At 44.0% G+C, this 20,687-nt stretch overlaps 1 protein-coding gene across 3 annotated transcripts in view; it reads left to right on the forward strand.

The window, feature by feature from the left end:
* Positions 1–20,687, forward strand: part of SETD1B (SET domain containing 1B, histone lysine methyltransferase) — a 127,266-nt gene that overhangs the window by 4,440 nt on the left and 102,139 nt on the right. For all 3 annotated transcript variants that reach the window (XM_030219359.1, XM_030219357.1, XM_030219358.1), the window contains exon 5: positions 16,247–16,359. In XM_030219359.1, coding sequence (XP_030075219.1) covers positions 16,247–16,359 — 113 coding nt within the window. The remainder of the gene's footprint in view (positions 1–16,246; positions 16,360–20,687) is intronic.

The raw sequence follows: 20,687 nt of genomic DNA on the forward strand, positions 1-20,687 counted from the left end.
TTTCGGGCTGGGCATTTTTGTTGAAAAACATAGTACAGTATTTAGAAATCTCTCAGACCTAACGGTGGCTGAAGGAGGACAAGGTCAGCAGTGGACCCAGATTTCAAAAAGAGAAAGTGTTACTGTTTCTTATAGTATCAATGCTACATTCTTCAAAGTATTACTACTACCGTGTTTCCCCGAAAATAAGACCTACCGGGGTTTTCCTGCAAATTTAAAATATAAGACATCCCCCCAAAAGTAAGACCTACCAAACTTTTTTTTTTTTAAGCAGGGCCACCGAGAGCCACCCGAGGTCGCCCCCCCCACCCGAGGTCGCCGGGCCCCCCCCTCCGTCGCTCCCGGAACTAACCTGAAGCTCCTTTCACCTTCGCAAGTTCGGATTCGAAGCAGCAGCGCAGCAGGGCAGACCTTTCCTTCCTTCCTTGTCCCGCCCTCGCCTGATGTTACGTTACGTCAGGTGAGGGAGGGACACGGAAGGAAGGAGAGGTCTGCCCTGCTGCGCTGCTGCTTCGAATCCGAATCCGAACTTGCGAAGGTGAAAGGAGCTTCAGGTTAGTTCCGGGAGCGACGGAGGGGGGGCCCGGCGACCTCGGGTGGGTGGGGGGGCGACCGATGTTTCCCAGAAAATAAGACATCCCCCCGAAAATAAGACCTAGTGCGTTTTGAGGAGGAAAAATAAATATAAGACAGTGTCTTATTTTCGGGGAAACACGGTAATACCAGTGCCCATTTCAGCTGCTTCCTAAAGTGTTGAGAAAATGAGTCATTTGTTATCAGTAAATCCATTGCAACTGTGGAGAAATTAAAATGTTCCTAGAATAGGTTAAATACACATTACCCATATTTCAAAACCCACCAGATGTGGAACATAATATCTGCATTAAATCAATTTTGCAGACAAAAACCATAGTTTTTATCATCCTCAGTCCATACTGTGTAACATGTCAGAATATTATATACCATACTGGGAAGACATTTCAAATATATCTTAATAGAATCACCCCAAAATTATCCATCCAGCATAGAATTAAAAAAAAAAACAACAACCCCCAAACAAACATGTATAAAGCTTAACACTTAGGGCCCTGTTCACTAAGGTGTGTTAGCATTTTTAGTGTGCGCGCAAACCATGTAGGCGCCTATAGGGATATTGAAGGGCGCATACATGGTTAACGTTAACTGGTTAACAGGGCCCTTAGCTTTCATAGGAGACTTCTTCCACAAGCTATTAGAGAGCTTGGGGGCAGGACCACAGCAAGGTTTGTTAGGCTTCTGCTACCCCTGAAGATATGAAAGATTGAATAACATGTACTTTGATGTTTGTATAGCTGATCATACTTTGCTCAGAGGTGTGAACTAACATCTGACAGTGGTTTGGAAGGTGGGACATCTACTCAGGCAAAAATGGTGGAAAATTTTTTTTCTTTTAATGTTTAACTCCCCCCCCCCCCCCACCCTAGGATTCCTGGATTGTGCATCCTGCTTATTTTAATTTTAGTATTTTTGATACGGCAGCTTCTTGTTCCTTTTTAAAGCTTTCTAATCAATCAGAACTGATCTCTGCTCAGCTATGGTATCTTGAGTCTTCATTTGCAGCTGTCCAGGGTTTTCAATTCCTTTTGTTTGTTTTTTTTTTTTGTTTTCTTTTTAATCCTTGCCTCAATCCTTCCTGTTTAATTCAGCTCGTCCATAGAGTCCAGCTGTTGCTAAGAATTCCAGTCCATGTTCATCCTTAATTTGGCCACTAGGTGTCACTGTTAAGCAATGGCAGCAATTCCCTTTGTCTAGGGACTGGTGTTCTACAGTACATTTAAATAATCAGTTACAGTGCTGTATTCTAAGGAGTTGATATTTGGTGCTTAAACCATGCTGAGCTGTGTAGTGTTGGGATAGTCCAGGGACAGAGTTCAGCACTGGTGATGAATATTGGCCATACCCACATAACTTCTGAGTACTTGCTGTGACCCGAATGTTCAATGCAAGTGCCTTAATATGGCCTAGCACTGAATTACCAGGTTCAATATCGACCTCTACATTTATATCTAAATTAAGATTCTTGGCTCTCCAAATAATTACCTGCTCCCCCCCCCCAACCCCTGCTCTGGTTGTCTGTGCCTGCCTGCTTTATTCAGTCTGGTGGTCTCCCCTTTTTCCATGCTGTCAGGGTCCCTTCACATCTGTCTCGTGCATGCTTGTGTTCTGCTTCCTCCTGTATCCACTCCAGTCCCCTCCTCCAGGTGTTCACCACTCACTCAGTGAAAAAGAATTGAACATCTCTCCCTGTATGGAAAATTCTAGTGTTCTATTACTTTATTACAGCCTGCTGGATATGTGAACGCTCATGTCCTATGTCTTATTTCTCTCCTTCATACAGAGGCACAGAATAAGATGTACAGTAAGGCCCATCTGTTATTCCCAGTTTTGTTCCTGTAGAATCCAGTTGTTTGCTTGGCTTGGAATTCCTTTTACATTTTTGGGTTTAGGTTTCTTCTGCACTTATCCCAAGCTTCCTTGAATTCTGTTGCTGTTTTTGTGTCTCGCTCTTTTTGTAGAGGAATTAAGTACAAGACCTACTACACATCCAGTTTCTCCTTTTTGGGCAGCCAGCTTTGGAACTCTATACCCAGACCAATCCGATTAATAAACGACTTCTTGCCCTTTAGAAAAAGGCTGAAAGCTCATCTCTTTAAGCAAGCCTACCCAAATGTCCCAATCTAATCTCGCCAACTTCCACCCCCAATTCTGTTCTGACTTAAATACCAACATTTCCCATCCTTCTCTTTCCATCTCTCCTTAATTTTATCCCTCCTTATCCTTTCTCCCAAATTACACTATCCTGTCTACTCTCTTTTATCCTAGTCATATATTATCTAGCTCAACTTATCATACACTACTAAGCCCAACTTTACATTGTTTTACTACTGTTTTATTAAAATTCTATTAACTTTGTATTTCAAATTACTATGTAAGCCGCATTGAGCCTGCATTATGTGGGAAAGCGCGGGGTACAAATGTAATAATAATAATAATAATGTATCCACCTTCCTTTCCAAGCAGAAATATTTTCTGGTTTTACTCCTGAGTCTTCCCCTTGTTGGAGTCTCCATACTATGTCTACTTGGTCTACAGCAGGGGTTATCAATACATTTTCATGTACTACCTCCATGGTATGCAAATCTATCTGATGCCTGTTCATTGTGGATGTCCTGAAGAGTGAGTTAAGAAGCCCCCACTAAAGGGTGCTTTCCTTTGACAAAGTTACTTCTTGTGCATTACTTATCCTTTTGTTTCTGTCATATTTACTCCCCCCCCCCCCGCCCCAATTCTTTTCTCTTTTCCATGTTTCTGTTCGTCTCATCACATAAAGATTTTAGTGCAGACTCTTTCACTTTTTAGTAATCGTTCTGTAGATACGTGCTTCTCAACCCTGTCTTGGAGGCAGACCTAACCAGTTTTCAGGATTACCTCATTGTAGGGGCAGACTGACCATTGAGACAATAGGGTAATGCCCGAGGGCTCACAGCAGCAAGGGGTCCACTGTGCCCTAACTTTCTTATCTAGTTGTTATTATCTCTCTATATAAAACGCACCTCCAATGAAGCCTCACTTTCCCAACGTTCTAAAAGTGAGGTGGCAGAGACCACTTTTTTGCTCCTTGAGTGTCTGCCCCGCCCATGCGTCAAACGTGATGACGTCGGGGGCGGAGCAGTGACACTCCTCCCTCAGTCGCTGTCCTCTCACTCTCAGCACTGTCTACCTGCCTTTCTCGGCACTCCAAACTTCACTTTAACACTGCTGCGCTGAAGGCATCCTGCTTTTCTCACTCACCCAAACACACTCTCTCTCTAACATCCGACCCATGAACAGCACGTTATGTTAAAGGAGGAGAGAAACTAAACACAGATGGTTCTGCCAGGTAAAGCAGAATTCCTTCATCACAGCATGCACAGTCACAGAATTTGGCCAGCATGTCAGGCATAATATTTACATCATTTAAATTTCTTATGTACTGCCTGCAAGCTCTTGAAACACTGTACATCACTCTCGCTCTCATACACTCTCTCGGTCTCACAGAGAGTCTGTGTATCGCACACATACTCTCTCACACACACTGTATCTGTGTAAAACACACTCTCTCTCACACTCACTGTGTCTTACATCTGCACTTGCACACACTCTCATTCTCACACACACACTCTCTCACAAACACACTCGCACCCACACTCACTCTGTCACACACACGCACTCACACATTCACTCTCTCTCTCTCACACAGTCACTCTCACAAACATACACACTCTCAGGAAAACCTTGCTAGCGCCCGTTTCATTTGTTTCAGAAACGGGCCTTCTTTACTAGTTTTTTTATATATCTTTATTTATGACCATGAAAAGTGTGAACAGTCAGTAAAACAGAACAAAAGTAGACCATCAATCTGAACAAGATTCATAGCTATGTACACAAAACAGTATTCACGAGTCCTGTTGGACAAACAAGAGAAATCTCTTCAGACTATTTTAAATGAATCGGGTCAATAGGCTGTCTGTATGACACGTTTCACGCTCCCCATCAGAACATTTTTGAATTATCTCCCACCAACAGTCAATCGACCTTGCAATCTCTACAACCATTATCGGCATGCATACTCCCCATGTAACTCCATCCACACAGACAAACAAACAACCACCCCTCCCCCTTTCTGCCTCAGATTACACTGGTGTTCTGAGTCACTTTTGATAGGTGGTTAGGGGCTCATGACCCTTTTTGCCAGAGGGTCCAGATGACAGTCAGTCAGTCAGTCAGTCCACCCCTGCCACAATGAAATATGTATGAGACATATTTGCATACGGTAGAGCTCCGTTGCATGCAAGTCTGTTTCATATGTATTCGTTCTAGTAATCCTGGAAACCTGACTGCCTAGGTGTGCCTCCAAGAGAGGGTTGAGAAGCCCTCCGTCCAGCATCTTCATCAGCTGAAGTCTCTCTGTGTATGGTGTGTAGTGCAGGCTATGTGCCATTTTGGTGGCCCTCCTTTGGATTATCTCTCCCGTCAATACTCATTTGTAGATGGGGCCTGCAGAATCTATAAAGCAGGTACAAACATTTACATGCTGGTTACTTACATAAATGTTTAGAATACTAATGAGTCTGGAAGGGTGCAAAGTTACACACGTAATTTAGAGACCATCTCTGGAACAAAAGCACCCATATGCCAGCTCTATGGCTTGCATTAGTGCCCATACAGAAGTGCATATGCACTTATCTACCCAGCTACACTAGTATTCGGTAAAAGAAAATGGGCACCTCTTTTTTTTTTTTTTTTTAATAGAATGTGTGCCAATTAGACGCCCTGTTACAGAATTACCTTTAGGATGTAAGATGGTGTCTCACCAGAGACCTTCGCAGTTTAGCAGGTAATGAGCATGCAGCTGCATTAAAGACTGTAATATTAAATAATAATATTACAGTCTTTAAATATTCCCATAGATTCATGTGGATGCACACATTCCTCCCAGATTCGTTGTGGCTGCCGTGATTAGAACAGAAGCAAATCCAGGTGCACAGGGAGGGAATGTACATTGTCTGGGTCATTCCTGTTCAAGTTTGACTGTAGTTAGGAGAGGATTTCCCCAAACGTACAGTGGTGGAAATAAGTATTTGATCCCTTGCTGATTTTGTAAGTTTGCCCACTGACAAAGACATGAGCAGCCCATAATTGAAGGGTAGGTTATTGGTAACAGTGAGAGATAGCACATCACAAATTAAATCCGGAAAATCACATTGTGGAAAGTATATGAATTTATTTGCATTCTGCAGAGGGAAATAAGTATTTGATCCCCCACCAACCAGTAAGAGATCTGGCCCCTACAGACCAGGTAGATGCTCCAAATCAACTCGTTACCTGCATGACAGACAGCTGTCGGCAATGGTCACCTGTATGAAAGACACCTGTCCACAGACTCAGTGAATCAGTCAGACTCTAACCTCTACAAAATGGCCAAGAGCAAGGAGCTGTCTAAGGATGTCAGGGACAAGATCATACACCTGCACAAGGCTGGAATGGGCTACAAAACCATCAGTAAGACGCTGGGCGAGAAGGAGACAACTGTTGGTGCCATAGTAAGAAAATGGAAGAAGTACAAAATGACTGTCAATCGACAAAGATCTGGGGCTCCACGCAAAATCTCACCTCGTGGGGTATCCTTGATCATGAGGAAGGTTAGAAAGCAGCCTACAACTACAAGGGGGGAACTTGTCAATGATCTCAAGGCAGCTGGGACCACTGTCACCACGAAAACCATTGGTAACACATTACGACATAACGGATTGCAATCCTGCAGTGCCCGCAAGGTCCCCCTGCTCCGGAAGGCACATGTGACGGCCCGTCTGAAGTTTGCCAGTGAACACCTGGATGATGCCGAGAGTGATTGGGAGAAGGTGCTGTGGTCAGATGAGACAAAAATTGAGCTCTTTGGCATGAACTCAACTCGCCGTGTTTGGAGGAAGAGAAATGCTGCCTATGACCCAAAGAACACCGTCCCCACTGTCAAGCATGGAGGTGGAAATGTTATGTTTTGGGGGTGTTTCTCTGCTAAGGGCACAGGACTACTTCACCGCATCAATGGGAGAATGGATGGGGCCATGTACCGTACAATTCTGAGTGACAACCTCCTTCCCTCCGCCAGGGCCTTAAAAATGGGTCGTGGCTGGGTCTTCCAGCACGACAATGACCCAAAACATACAGCCAAGGCAACAAAGGAGTGGCTCAGGAAGAAGCACATTAGGGTCATGGAGTGGCCTAGCCAGTCACCAGACCTTAATCCCATTGAAAACTTATGGAGGGAGCTGAAGCTGCGAGTTGCCAAGCGACAGCCCAGAACTCTTAATGATTTAGAGATGATCTGCAAAGAGGAGTGGACCAAAATTCCTCCTGACGTGTGCAAACCTCATCATCAACTACAGAAGACGTCTGACCGCTGTGCTTGCCAACAAGGGTTTTGCCACCAAGTATTAGGTCTTGTTTGCCAGAGGGATTAAATACTTATTTCCCTCTGCAGAATGCAAATAAATTCATATACTTTCCACAATGTGATTTTCCGGATTTAATTTGTGATGTGCTATCTCTCACTGTTACCAATAACCTACCCTTCAATTATGGGCTGCTCATGTCTTTGTCAGTGGGCAAACTTACAAAATCAGCAAGGGATCAAATACTTATTTCCACCACTGTAGACCAAATAGTTCTGGTCTTCGTTACTTAAAACTCTAGCTCAGCATTTCTGAGATGTTGAGAGCCTTCTGTAGAAGGCTTTTGGCCAGACCAACCTGGACAAAGCTGATCTTGTGGTGAGCGGAAGACCTAGCATCTCTTTTTAGTCTAGGGATGCACTTTTCCCTTTAATAAACCCGGAACAGGTTCAGAATATCTTCAGGTCAGGCAATCACATAAGGCCAGGAAGTAGCAAGCTGGATGTTTGCCGTCCGTGAGCTCAGGCATAGAAAGGATGTGATGTAGACTGGAGGGGCGATACTGCATTGGTCAGTAGAGTCGCTCCTAGGGAAGGGTCTGCTAGACTGCAAGGGCTCTTCTGTTTCACTGTGTAACCTAGATGGTATAGAGCAAGAAAGTAGATAGAGAACCAATGGAAAATTCCACTTTGAGCCTCGGAGGGTCCACTTGAGCTTTGGGAAGGGAAGGAACTTGGATTTATCTCAGGCCTTTCAGTAGTAACTCAGGTCAAGTGATATCCGGGTACAGTAGGTATTTCCTTATCCCTGCAGGACTGACAATCTAAGTTTTGTACCTGAGGCAGTGTAGAGTTAAGTCACTTGCCCAAAGTTTGAACCCTGGCTTCCCTGGTTCTCAGCCCGCTACTCCTCCACTCCCCATTTGTCGGTGTGCTGCCACTAGAACCCATTTCATGGAATTTAAGCTCACTCATAATGGATCCCCAGGTGGCCGTGCACAAATCTAGCAGAGTCTACATTTAAACTGCCTTTGTCTACTAGTTACACAAGACTGCAGTGAGGTAATGGATGTCTGCATTTTACTGGATGGAGCTTCTGTTTTCCACTTCCTGCAGTGCTGTGTAGTAAAATGCTGGACTTGTAGTGTTATGCATCAGACCAGTGTAGTGTAGGTTTGTTCTGTGGTGGTACAAACGATGAGAAACTGTGTTGCTGGTTCCAAAACTCTCTGAGCATAAACACCTGCCCTGGCTTACATGTAGGTGAGGGATAAACCTGCGTCTTCACTTCCAGCATGAATAACTGTGTCTGTCTGTATTGGAAAAGGCTGTTGATGGTGCTTGTCAGGCAGGGCCAGAAACATTATCAATTATCTGAATAGCTGCTCAGCAGTGCCAGAATTCATCAGCGGAGTTCCTCCCGTCCCATTTGCATTAATTACTATCAACACAGTTTGGAAGGGTTGATAAGAAACAGCTACTTGCATTTGTGAAACATGTGGCACATTTTGGCAGTCTTGGGGGGGCTTCATCGAGTGGGAACCGTGCTGTAAAATAACATTGTTGGAAACCATATGCCCCTTGGCACAGGCAGATTTTATGGTAAAAGGGAAGCCTCATGTCCCTGGAAAACCCTAGTGGAAGTAAAAGGTTTAGCCCAGAGTGTTCTATGCCAAAATCTCTTTGCAGGATTGGACACTGTGAGTTAAATTATGCTAAAAGAATGGGGCTTTCACAAGGAAAGTGGCAAAGGAAAACCTTGCAGAATAACTTTTTAACTTAGTTAAAATACAGTAAAGCCTATCTAGTAAATTTGGTTTCCTTCATTGTTCTACTTGAAATGGAGTCAGTTTGAGGCGACGGAGATCTGTTTCTTCCAGGAGGGTGCAACCAAAATATTTTTGTTTTGTTTAGTTTTTCCAGTCATTTATAGGTCTTCGTTATTGATTCCCCCCCCCCCCCCTCCAGAGGGCAGTACCATAACTAATGCTCAGTAATAAGACACCCGCTGTCATGCCAGCCCCATGGCTTTTGTAACTGTGCCAGGATTGGGTTTTGTTAGTATTGTAGAATGGAATTGGGGCATCCGGATGTTACAGAATAGGCATCAACGTCGCTACATTATGGCATCCACTCACAGAATTGCCACCATAGTGCACAGGGGCACTATTTATGACACAGAACCCCCCCCCCCCTGAAATGTCAGGCTTTTTCCTGTTTCAGGCAGAAAAATGACATGAAACGACATGTCATTAACGTTTCCCCTGTCATTTCAAACAAATGCATATCCTTAGTTCCCTGCTTGCTCCTGCTGTGAATAGAAGCTCAATTAGGACCTCTTTTATTAAACCACACTATTCCCGGCACGGCAATGCTGACGTTGCCATGAGGGAATTGCTAGCGCGGTTTGGTAAAAGAGGCTCTTAGACATTCCTCTCCTAGGCCACGGGTCATTTAGATTTTTCTCTTTTAGCTTCCCTGCACTACACAAAAGTACATCAGACTTGAGTCTTTATTACTGCTGCTGTAAATTTCTCTAGTAGTTTATATAACAACATAAGCGTTGCTGCACTGGGACAGACCGACGGTCCATGATGCCCAGTATCCTTTTTCCAACAGTGGCCAGTCCAGGTTACAAGTACCTGGCGAGATCCCAGAACAGTAAAACAGATTTTATGCTGCTTATCCTAGAAATAAGCAGTAGATTTTCCCAAGCCCATCTTGATAATGGCTTATGGACTTTTCTTTTAGGAAATGTTCCAAACCATTTTAAACTCTGCTAAGCTAACTGCTTTTATCACATTTTCTGGCAATGAACTCCAGAGCATAATTACACTTTGAGTGAAGAAATATTTTCTCTGGTTTGTTTTAACTTTACTACTTAGTAGCTTCTGTGTGTGCCCCCTAGTCCGAGTATTTTTGGAACGAGTAAACCTGCAATTCCACTCCACTCTATTTTATAGACCTCTATCTTATCTCTCCTCAGCTGTCTCTTCTCTAAGCTGAAGAGTCCTAGTTGCTTTAGCTTTCCCTCATAGGGAAGTCGTCCCATCCCCTTTATCATTTTTGTCGCCCTTGTCTTTACCTTTTCTCCTTCCACTATATCTTTTTTGAGATGTGGTGACCAGAGTAACACACAGTACTTGAGATGCGGTTGCACCATGGAACAATACAAAGGCATTATCTTTCAAATCATTTTTATTAAACATCATAAACATAACAGCATTTCACGTTTCAACAATCATTGAATACTTCCATTCCCTTTCCCAACTACCCCCCAGCCCCTCTGCATCTGTGCAGACTCTGTATACATCAGCTCTTCTCCCACTATTAACAAGTAAGCTTAAATGTTCAACAAATGTCCTCTTGCAGCAGGCGTTAAGGTCTGCCAGAATGGAGTCCATCGATACTGAAATTGCCGACCCTTGACTGATGTGAGATCATCCACTCCCAGTCTTTCCAGCCTCATCATAGAGAGCATCTGGGCCCTCCATTGATATAAAGTGGGATCTTTAGCTGACAACCATTCTAACAAAATGGTTTTTTTTTGCAATGATTGTAGATTTTGTTATGAATTTCTTGTAACCTTTTGGCACTGGGGTGCCCAAATAACAGCCTGGGGTCATAATGCCAACCTATCTTCCACATAGTTGACACCTGGCGGAGTAATTGTTTCTAAAAGTGTTGAATATTGGGACAGGGCCAGAACATGTGCCCCAAAGTGGCCCCCTGTGCGCCACACTTTGGACACTCACCAGCTGGAGACAGCCCCATATGAAAGGCTCTTCTAGGAGGAATGTAAAGTCTTAAGGCGAATTTATATTGCGCTTCCCAGTGTAAAGAGAACTCGGAAGATCTGCGCAGTGCAATAACATGCGTCTTGTATATTCCAGTGGATATTTTTATTCCCAACTCTATAGACCATAAGTTCGCGATATGTGCAAAATACGAAGGCATTATAACATTCTCATTTTTGTTTTCTATTCCTTTCCTAATAATTCCCAACATTCTGTTTACTTTCTTAGATGCCGCTGCACAACGAGCAGAGGGTTTCAGTGACGACACCTGGATCCTTTTCCTGGGCGGTGATTTTTAATGTGGAACCTTTCATCATAGTTTGGGTTCCTCTTTCCTACATGCATCACTTTGCAATTACTCACATTAAACATCATTTGCCATTTAGATTCCCAGTCTCGCAAGGTCCTCTTGCAATTTTTCACAGTCCTCTTGCGACTTGACTTAACTTTGAATAACTTTGTGTCATCAGCAAATGTAATTACCTCAGTAGTTATCCCCGTCTCTAGATCATTTATACAGTGGGGGAAATAAGTATTTGATCCCTTGCTGATTTTGTAAGTTTGCCCACTGACAAAGACATGAGCAGCCCATAATTGAAGGGTAGGTTATTGGTAACAGTGAGAGATAGCACATCACAAATTAAATCCGGAAAATCACATTGTGGAAAGTATATGAATTTATTTGCATTCTGCAGAGGGAAATAAGTATTTGATCCCCCACCAACCAGTAAGAGATCTGGCCCCTACAGACCAGGTAGATGCTCCAAATCAACTCGTTACCTGCATGACAGACAGCTGTCGGCAATGGTCACCTGTATGAAAGACACCTGTCCACAGACTCAGTGAATCAGTCAGACTCTAACCTCTACAAAATGGCCAAGAGCAAGGAGCTGTCTAAGGATGTCAGGGACAAGATCATACACCTGCACAAGGCTGGAATGGGCTACAAAACCATCAGTAAGACGCTGGGCGAGAAGGAGACAACTGTTGGTGCCATAGTAAGAAAATGGAAGAAGTACAAAATGACTGTCAATCGACAAAGATCTGGGGCTCCACGCAAAATCTCACCTCGTGGGGTATCCTTGATCATGAGGAAGGTTAGAAATCAGCCTACAACTACAAGGGGGGAACTTGTCAATGATCTCAAGGCAGCTGGGACCACTGTCACCACGAAAACCATTGGTAACACATTACGACATAACGGATTGCAATCCTGCAGTGCCCGCAAGGTCCCCCTGCTCCGGAAGGCACATGTGACGGCCCGTCTGAAGTTTGCCAGTGAACACCTGGATGATGCCGAGAGTGATTGGGAGAAGGTGCTGTGGTCAGATGAGACAAAAATTGAGCTCTTTGGCATGAACTCAACTCGCCGTGTTTGGAGGAAGAGAAATGCTGCCTATGACCCAAAGAACACCGTCCCCACTGTCAAGCATGGAGGTGGAAATGTTATGTTTTGGGGGTGTTTCTCTGCTAAGGGCACAGGACTACTTCACCGCATCAATGGGAGAATGGATGGGGCCATGTACCGTACAATTCTGAGTGACAACCTCCTTCCCTCCGCCAGGGCCTTAAAAATGGGTCGTGGCTGGGTCTTCCAGCACGACAATGACCCAAAACATACAGCCAAGGCAACAAAGGAGTGGCTCAGGAAGAAGCACATTAGGGTCATGGAGTGGCCTAGCCAGTCACCAGACCTTAATCCCATTGAAAACTTATGGAGGGAGCTGAAGATGCGAGTTGCCAAGCGACAGCCCAGAACTCTTAATGATTTAGAGATGATCTGCAAAGAGGAGTGGACCAAAATTCCTCCTGACATGTGTGCAAACCTCATCATCAACTACAGAAGACGTCTGACCGCTGTGCTTGCCAACAAGGGTTTTGCCACCAAGTATTAGGTCTTGTTTGCCAGAGGGATTAAATACTTATTTCCCTCTGCAGAATGCAAATAAATTCATATACTTTCCACAATGTGATTTTCCGGATTTAATTTGTGATGTGCTATCTCTCACTGTTACCAATAACCTACCCTTCAATTATGGGCTGCTCATGTCTTTGTCAGTGGGCAAACTTACAAAATCAGCAAGGGATCAAATACTTATTTCCCCCACTGTATATATGTTAAAAAGCAGTGGTCCTAGCACAGACCCCTGGAGAACCCCACTATCTACCCTTCTCCGTTGAGAAAACTGACCATTTAACCTCTAGTCTCTGGGTTTTTTTTTTAAAATCTTTTAATCAGCTTTTAATCCACAATAGGACATTACCTACTATCCCATGACTTTCTAAATTCTTCAGGAGTCCTTCATGGGGTACTTTGTCAAATGCCTTTTGAAAATCCCGATACAAAATATCGACTGGCTCACCTTTTACCCACATGTTTATTCACCCCGTCAAAGAAATGTAGATTGGTGAGGCAAGATTTCCCTTGACTAAATCCATGTTGGCTTTGGGGCTCATTTTCAAAAGATAAAAAAGCGTCCAAAAAGTGTCATAAAACACCATTTGGACATTTTTCTTTTCAAAAACATCCAAATCTGTATTTTCAAAACCTATTTTGCAGACATTTATCTATGCAATTCATCTGCAGTGCTTCCAAATCATAAGGGGGGGTGTTGGCGTTTCGAAAGTGGGATTAGGGCAGGCCTAACACTTGGACGTTTTAAAGCCATAATAGAACAAAACAAGCACGTCTAGGACTAAAACTAAGACGTTTTGGTCTAGACCTGTTTTCAGAAGGAATAAGGCACAAAAAGGTGCCCTAAATGACCAGATGACCACTGGTGGGAATCAGGGGTGACCCCCTCCCACCCCCCCAAAATGTGAATAAAAATATGGCTTACCAGCCTTTATGACAGCCTCAGATGTTAAAGTCAGGTCTATTAGAGCGGCATGTAGGTCCCTGGAGTAGTGTAGTGGTCAGTGAAGTGCACTATGGAGTGGGGGACTCGGGTCCCTATCTCCCTCTACCTGCCACACTTGTGGTGGAAACTGTGACCCCTCCCAAAGTCAATAAAACCTACTTGTACCCACGTATACCTCAACACTCATTCATTTATGCGGACGATGTGACCATCTACATCCCTTTCCGGTCAACACTAGCCGAAATCTCTGGACAAATAGGCGCCCGTTTTTCCATCATGGATTCCTGGGCAAAGGCGTTTTTGTTTTAAGCTTAATAAAGACAAAACACAATGTCTTATCCTTTCGTCCCAGTACTGTAAAGTTGTCCACAGAACACTCGTCGTTAAGGACTACAAACTTCCAATCTCCAATAGCCTGAGAATCCTAGGAGTTGTGCAGGATAACCACTTACGCCTGGACAATCAAGTGCAAGTCATCACGAAACGTATGTTCTATGCAATGTGGAGGCTGAAGCGTATCAGGCATTTCTTAACACGGGAGCTATTCCGTACCCTTGTTCACTGGCTGGTCCTGTCCCATATAGACTACTGCAGTGGGATCTATGACGGTTGCCGGGACTATATTCTTAAACGGCTTCAAACGGCTCAAAACACAGCCGCACGACTTATCCTGGGGAAATCACGCTTTTTTCCTGCTCAGCCGCTCCATTTTCAACTACACTGGCTCCCTATCAAGGACCGTATTACATTTCAAATCTGTTCACTTGCACACAAGATAATCTATGGAGAAGCCCCTGAATACATGCTTACTCTAATCGACCTGCCCTCTAGAAATGCCCAGAGCTCTGCAAGGACTTACCTCCATCTTCATTACCCCACCTGTAGGCATGTAAAATACAAGTCTCTTTATGTTTAAACTGTTTTATTAACGATTATCACAATACAAAGTAATTTAGAATATGCATAGAGCATTACTTGATATACAAAACAGCATTCTTGCAACATATTCAACTTTGCCAAACACTTTTCATCCCCATTTTCTCCCCCCTCCCCTCTGAACGATTCCTTAGCCCATGCTAACATTAGATGTTAAATGACTCATGTTCCTAATATCATACACTTTAATACTTCATTAGGTAAGATAGTGCTTATCACACAATATCAGAAAATTAAACATTAAAGCTCTAAAGCACTGCCAGGCTTTAGCCATATGCATCACACTCAACCCCTCCAACCCCCCACCCAATACCTCCTCCCCCTTGCAGGCAGAATCCGCTCTAGACTAATTTAATTTACTACTACATGCTACCCTTACTCTCCAGTATGCCGCTATTTATCAAGCATTAACAAGCAGACTACGTCCCCTTGGACTGAGCATTTGCAGGTATGGTGTCCAAATCTGTAGAAAACGCACTCTACGTTTAGGCGATTGTTTAGAATCCCTAGCCTCCCAAGAGGCCAGGAGATGCACCTGATTGCGCCAATGCCAATAAAAATATACAAGTCTCTTTATGCTTCGTCCTTCCCCTACATCAGCACACAATCCTGGAATGTCCTGCCACGACAGCTTAAGGAGCTTGTCGACCATCGGCAGTTCAAGAAGTCCTTAAAGACCTTCTTATTCACCAAGGCTTATTCCCCTGGCTACTCCACTGTTTAACCTCTACCACTTGTTGGCTCTTCACCCCTGTCCTTTGCCCGTGTCATCCCGTGTACCTTCCCCTCCTGTCACATTCTGTTTCTGTGCCATCTCTATATTGAATTGTATACTCTTGACTTAATGTAAGCCGCATTGCGCCTGCTTATGTGGGAAAATGTGGGGTAAAAATGCACCAAATAAAATAAATAAATAAATATAGATGACCCCTTCACCCATAAGGGCTACTGTCATGGTCTACAGTGGGAGGTAGTGGGTTTTGGAGGGCTCAGGGGACAAGGTAAGGGAGCAAAGGTGAGATGTGACCTGGGAGCATTTTTATGAAGTGCATAGTAGTGCCCTGTAGGGTGCCCCATTGCTCTCCTAGGATGTCTGAAGGACTAGTCTTCTAAAAATGCTGGCTCCTCCTACATCCCAATGGCATGAATTTCTACGTTTTGCAGTTTGTTTGTTTTTTGAAAATGGATTAAAAAACAAAATGTCCAAAGCACAAAACCTTGTTCGAAACAGTATTTTCTTTTTTCAAAAGATAGACGTTTTTCTTTTTCGAAAATGATCTTCTTTCCTATTCAGATATTGGACGCTTTGTGCAAAATGTCCAAAATCAGACTTAGACCTTAAGATGCCCCTCCACGTCTTATTAATCCATACCTTTTTGTATATGCTTTGCAATTTTGTTCTGTCCTGTTTTGCTAGAATCAACGTCAGGCGCACTGTACTATAATTTCCTGGATCACCTCTGGAACCCTTTTTTAAAAATTGGCGTTACATTGGCCACCCTCCGCTCTTCTGGTACCATGCTTGATTTTAAAGATAAATTACATGTTACTAACAGCAGCTCTGTGAGATTGGGGTTCAAGTGAGTATTCATTTCAGAGAACCTAAGGAAGGTATGTGTGTAGTAATGTGAGCTGCTGCTACCTGCCCTTTCAATCACCTGTGTGTCTTGTGCCCTCTGCAGGTGAGACCCGGATGCGCTTCTATGAGCTGCTTGTCAATGGGTTATATACTCCTCAGACCCTTCCTGTGGGCAGCGAGCTGGATGCTTCACCAACTGTAAATGAACTGCTGCAGGTACCTTTTCTCTTTCTGTGCTCTCAGGCTTTGAGTCATGGCCTCAGAAAGGACTCTTCCAGGCTGAAACTAGACAGAAAGGCTGGGACTAGCTCTCTGAGCTGAGTAAACGTCAGGATGAAATCAGGCTCCGTGGGATGGAGGCCAGGGCCCTAGAGTCCCACAAGCTGTCTGGTTCTGGCCTCTGTGGAAGAAGTCATTGTGGGGCTAGATTTGTATAATATTCATGGGCACTTTGGAACCACACGTGTTGCAGCCGTGTTTTGAAAGGGAAACTCCGCACAACATTTTCCTTTGAAAATTATCAGCTGCAAGTATCTGTTAAATGTTGCCTATGTATTTATCATGCTTGATATCTTGTTTCATCAAACAGCCTGAACGGCTTACAAAAATATTAAAAAAAAGAAAAAAGGTTTAAGTCATAAAAGAGCAGAACAATAAAAATAAAATAATAATAATATAAAGCAATTATTGTGCACTCGTTTGAATGAGAAACTAAAGGGGATAAAAGAGCATGCATACATTAAAAAGATTCAGTGCACATGTTCTGATTTATATACATCATTGGGAGGTACTTTTTAACCCTGCTAAAAGAATACATATGTAATACCGGCAAAGCCCCATTTTACATACTATAGAACTTGGAGATAGGAATTGAGAGGTCCAGGCTGGGATGTGGTTGGTTTCAGCATTTTTAGGACACGTTTTACTGACTCCCTTAATCCCCAGCTGAAATGAGCATTAAAAAAAAAAAAAAAACTCTGCCTGGCTCTGAACGGCTGTAAAACCGTTTAGGGGATATTTTTCTCCATAGAAGCATATTCCTCTGTGAGATGGGGCATACACCTGTCTCTCCCCCACCCTCCTGGCCCCTTGAAATCCCTGCATGGTGTGGATCTCCACATGAAATGGCAGCTTTCTAACATCACTCCTTATATATGTATTCAATCTACATGTGGAAATGCTCCTAAAATAAGGGCCTTAGCCAGGGATATGAGAGAAGAAATCTTCCTCAAGTTTTTGAGACACAGGCCTTTAGCAAGGGTGAAGAGAGGACCTGAAATAATGCTCCATATACAAGTTCATGAGTAATTCCCTCGGAGGTTTATATCCTCTGCCTTTTTAGAGTATTTTGGGTCACCTTTCTGAACAGATTGCTATGGAATAGTATCCAGTTTGGGGGGAGAAAACTGTTTCTTTGGTATCTATGTTCCCAAAGGATTATTTTCAGAAAGTTTAGAGGATAATTTTGTAATAGGCCACTTAACCTGTACAGCAAGTGTGCACATCAGTTACTTCGGTTTTCAAAGGGAAAGCACAGGTGCGCTTGCTTTGAAAATTGTGTCATTGAAACTACATGCATACATTTTATACCTGCTTTGAAGGGTACGCAGAATTTTCAAGAACATTTATGCACATTCTTTTGAAAATCCAAAATCGGTCCAAACTTTCCCTCAACTTCACTTCCAGGAATACCTCTGCTTATCTCTGGTAAAACTATACGCAAAACAGCATTCAGCATTGAATTCTTACTTTTAAATAAACAAATAAATAAATAACTGTATTTACTCTGGGCAATTTGATAACAAGCCATTTTCCTCATAAACCTCTGATTTTCTGCACATTGATGGCTTTTACATTCCTTTCTTAGGAGGCCTTTTACGAAGCGGCAGTAAGCCCAACGGAGGCTTACCGCTCGCTAAAAGGGAAGTACCTCTGGGCTACCGCAGCAGCCTGGTGGTAATTTCCTCCCCCAGCATGCACCACTTCCGGAGTTCAAGCGTTTCATGAGGTGTTTTGAAAAGAAAATAACAAGGACTACCCTTTGTTACAAATATCGAACATACCTGCATCATTCTAGTTTCATCAGCATACATCCAGTCTAAGAGACACCTGAAGAAAGCCCTTGTGGGTCAAAACACGGCTCGTGTCGAGTCCTGGATGTTTAATAAAGGTTCAAGTTTGTACATAACAGGAGCGTATCTGCGTGGGGCCACAGGGGCCTGGGCCCCCGCAGATTTTGCCCTGGACCCCCCTACCATCGACCCTCTCCCCCTCCCTCCTGCCCGCCACCAACCCGTCGCTGATCTTTGCTGGCGGGGGACTCCAAGCCCCCGCCAGCCGAAGTCCTCTCTTCCTTGCAGGATGCAAGTTGCAACGCTTCGCTTCCTGTTCTTCTGAGTCTGACGTCCTGCACGTACAACGTGCAGGACGTCAGACTCAGAATTTGGAACTCAGTCTGACGTCCTGCGCGTTGTACGTGCAGGACGTCAGGCTCAGAAGAACAGGAAGCATTGCAACTTGCAGCCTGCATGGAAGAGAGGACCTCGGCTGGCGGGGGGTTGGGGTCCCCCGCCAGCAAAGGTAAGTGACAGCAGCGGGGGAGGGTTGGCGGCGGCGGGAGGGGGTGAAGAGTGTCATTGGTGGCGAGGGGGGGGTCTGGCAGTGGCGGGGGGGGGGGTCAGGAAATGGCGGGGGGGGGGGATTGGTGGCACCGGGGGAGGGGGGGCTAAAATGTGCCCCCTCCCTCTGGCTCTGGCCCCCCCTACCGCCAGAGTCCAGATATGCCCCTGGTACATAATCTGTTGTTCCCACCCCCCTTTTTTTTCGTCGCCCTTGTTGTGACTTTTCTTTGTGGCTACAAGGGTTCCGGTTCCAACGTTAACGCAGGGCCATAAATGAAACAAATTGAAAGAAGGCCTTCTAACGGTCACGCAATAAAAATGGGCTTAGCATGCAGGAAAGTCCCCATTTCTTAGCGTAGCTTAGTAAAAGGACCCCTAAACTTGTTAGTCACCAAGGAAAACAATTCCTGATGTGAATTAATCTTTAACATTGATTTGATTTCTTTAATTTCATAGTAATTCTAACATGAAGTCCTATTTTCCTCACAGCCTTTGAAACTCATGGTCAAAGCTTGGGTCTTTGCCAGGAGGCAGCAAATAGTTTGCCACGCATATTTTGAATTTTTAAGAAATAAAGGGTACCATTTTGAGTAAACGTTTCGGAGCATTTAACTAACTTGCCTGAGGGTGGGGGATGTGACAGTGAAAGGTAGAGAGCCAAGTCTGAAGAATCTTGATTTTGCTCTGTTTGAGGCATCACTGGGTGACAGTTTGGAGGAAGAAAGCTATTGGAAGGGTCTGGTATTTTTGTGTGATTGTGCTTGCTAGTAGTGGACATGCTCTTTCAGTGCAACTTTTTTTTTTTCTTTCTTTTTTAAGATTAATTTTATTCTGATAGAATTTTAATGGACATATCCACCCTCTCTCCCTGCACCAGTGGTTATATCTATCAACCCACATCCTTTCCTTGTCTCTTCTGAAGTAAATCCTGTTGCTTTTTTAAAGATTAAAACAGTGAACCAGGATCTTGGATGAAATGGAATTTAGAGTGATTTCTGGATGTTCCTTGGACCTCGGTATTAACACACTTGGTCAGTTTGAACAGTTGGCATAAGCTTTCTCAGACACAGAATGAAGAAAAACACCTCAGTAAGGGAAGTCCAAAAATATTTTAGCACTGGAGGGGGACCCCCCCCACCTGGTTTTCTATCTATGTAGGATGAATGTGCCCCCACTCTTAGTCTGGAAATTATTTGGACACCGGGTTGTAGCACAGGAAGAAAAGCAAATGATGTGGGTCATTTGCTCTGTTTTCTTGAGAAATAAACTGCCTCCTGCACAAATTAGCCACAGTGGGCCCAATATTCAAAAGGATCAAACCAGGCAGCAGATACTCCTGCCTAGTTAACTCGCAGTTTGCTGGCCATCTGCGGATAGTCAGTGGCAGTTAACAGGGTGGTGCTGCTGAATATCGTCTCTAACCGCCTTGGCACAATCCAGGTAGTACTACAAAAATAACCCCAAAAACCCATAAGCTCCAAATAATCTAAATAAAAAAAGTTTCAGATTTTATGGAACAGTGTCATCATTTATGGCTCAGAACTGTGAAGCTTAGCCAATAATGGATGAGCCTCCACCATCCAATCTTTGCACTGCCTGTGGCCTATTGATGTCATAAAAACTTGTTGACAAAACCTTGCTGTCTCGGGGCTCTTTTACAAAGGCGCACTAGCGTTTTTAGGGGCCTTATTACTACGTATGCCCAATGCACTTCAATTTGGACTTACTGCCTGGCTACCTCGTGGCCCTTGCAGTAATTTCATTCTTGATGCGCGTCCGCTACGTGCACCGGAAAATAATTTTTATTTTCTGGTGTGAGGCAGAAACTGGACGGTGATTGTCATTCTACACGTGTAGATGATTACCACACGGTTAACACGTGAGACCTTACCGCTAAGTCAATGGCCGGTGGTAAGGTCTCAG

Source organism: Microcaecilia unicolor, chromosome 11 (assembly GCF_901765095.1).
Source record: "Microcaecilia unicolor chromosome 11, aMicUni1.1, whole genome shotgun sequence".
Classification (NCBI taxonomy): Eukaryota; Metazoa; Chordata; class Amphibia; order Gymnophiona; family Siphonopidae; genus Microcaecilia; species Microcaecilia unicolor.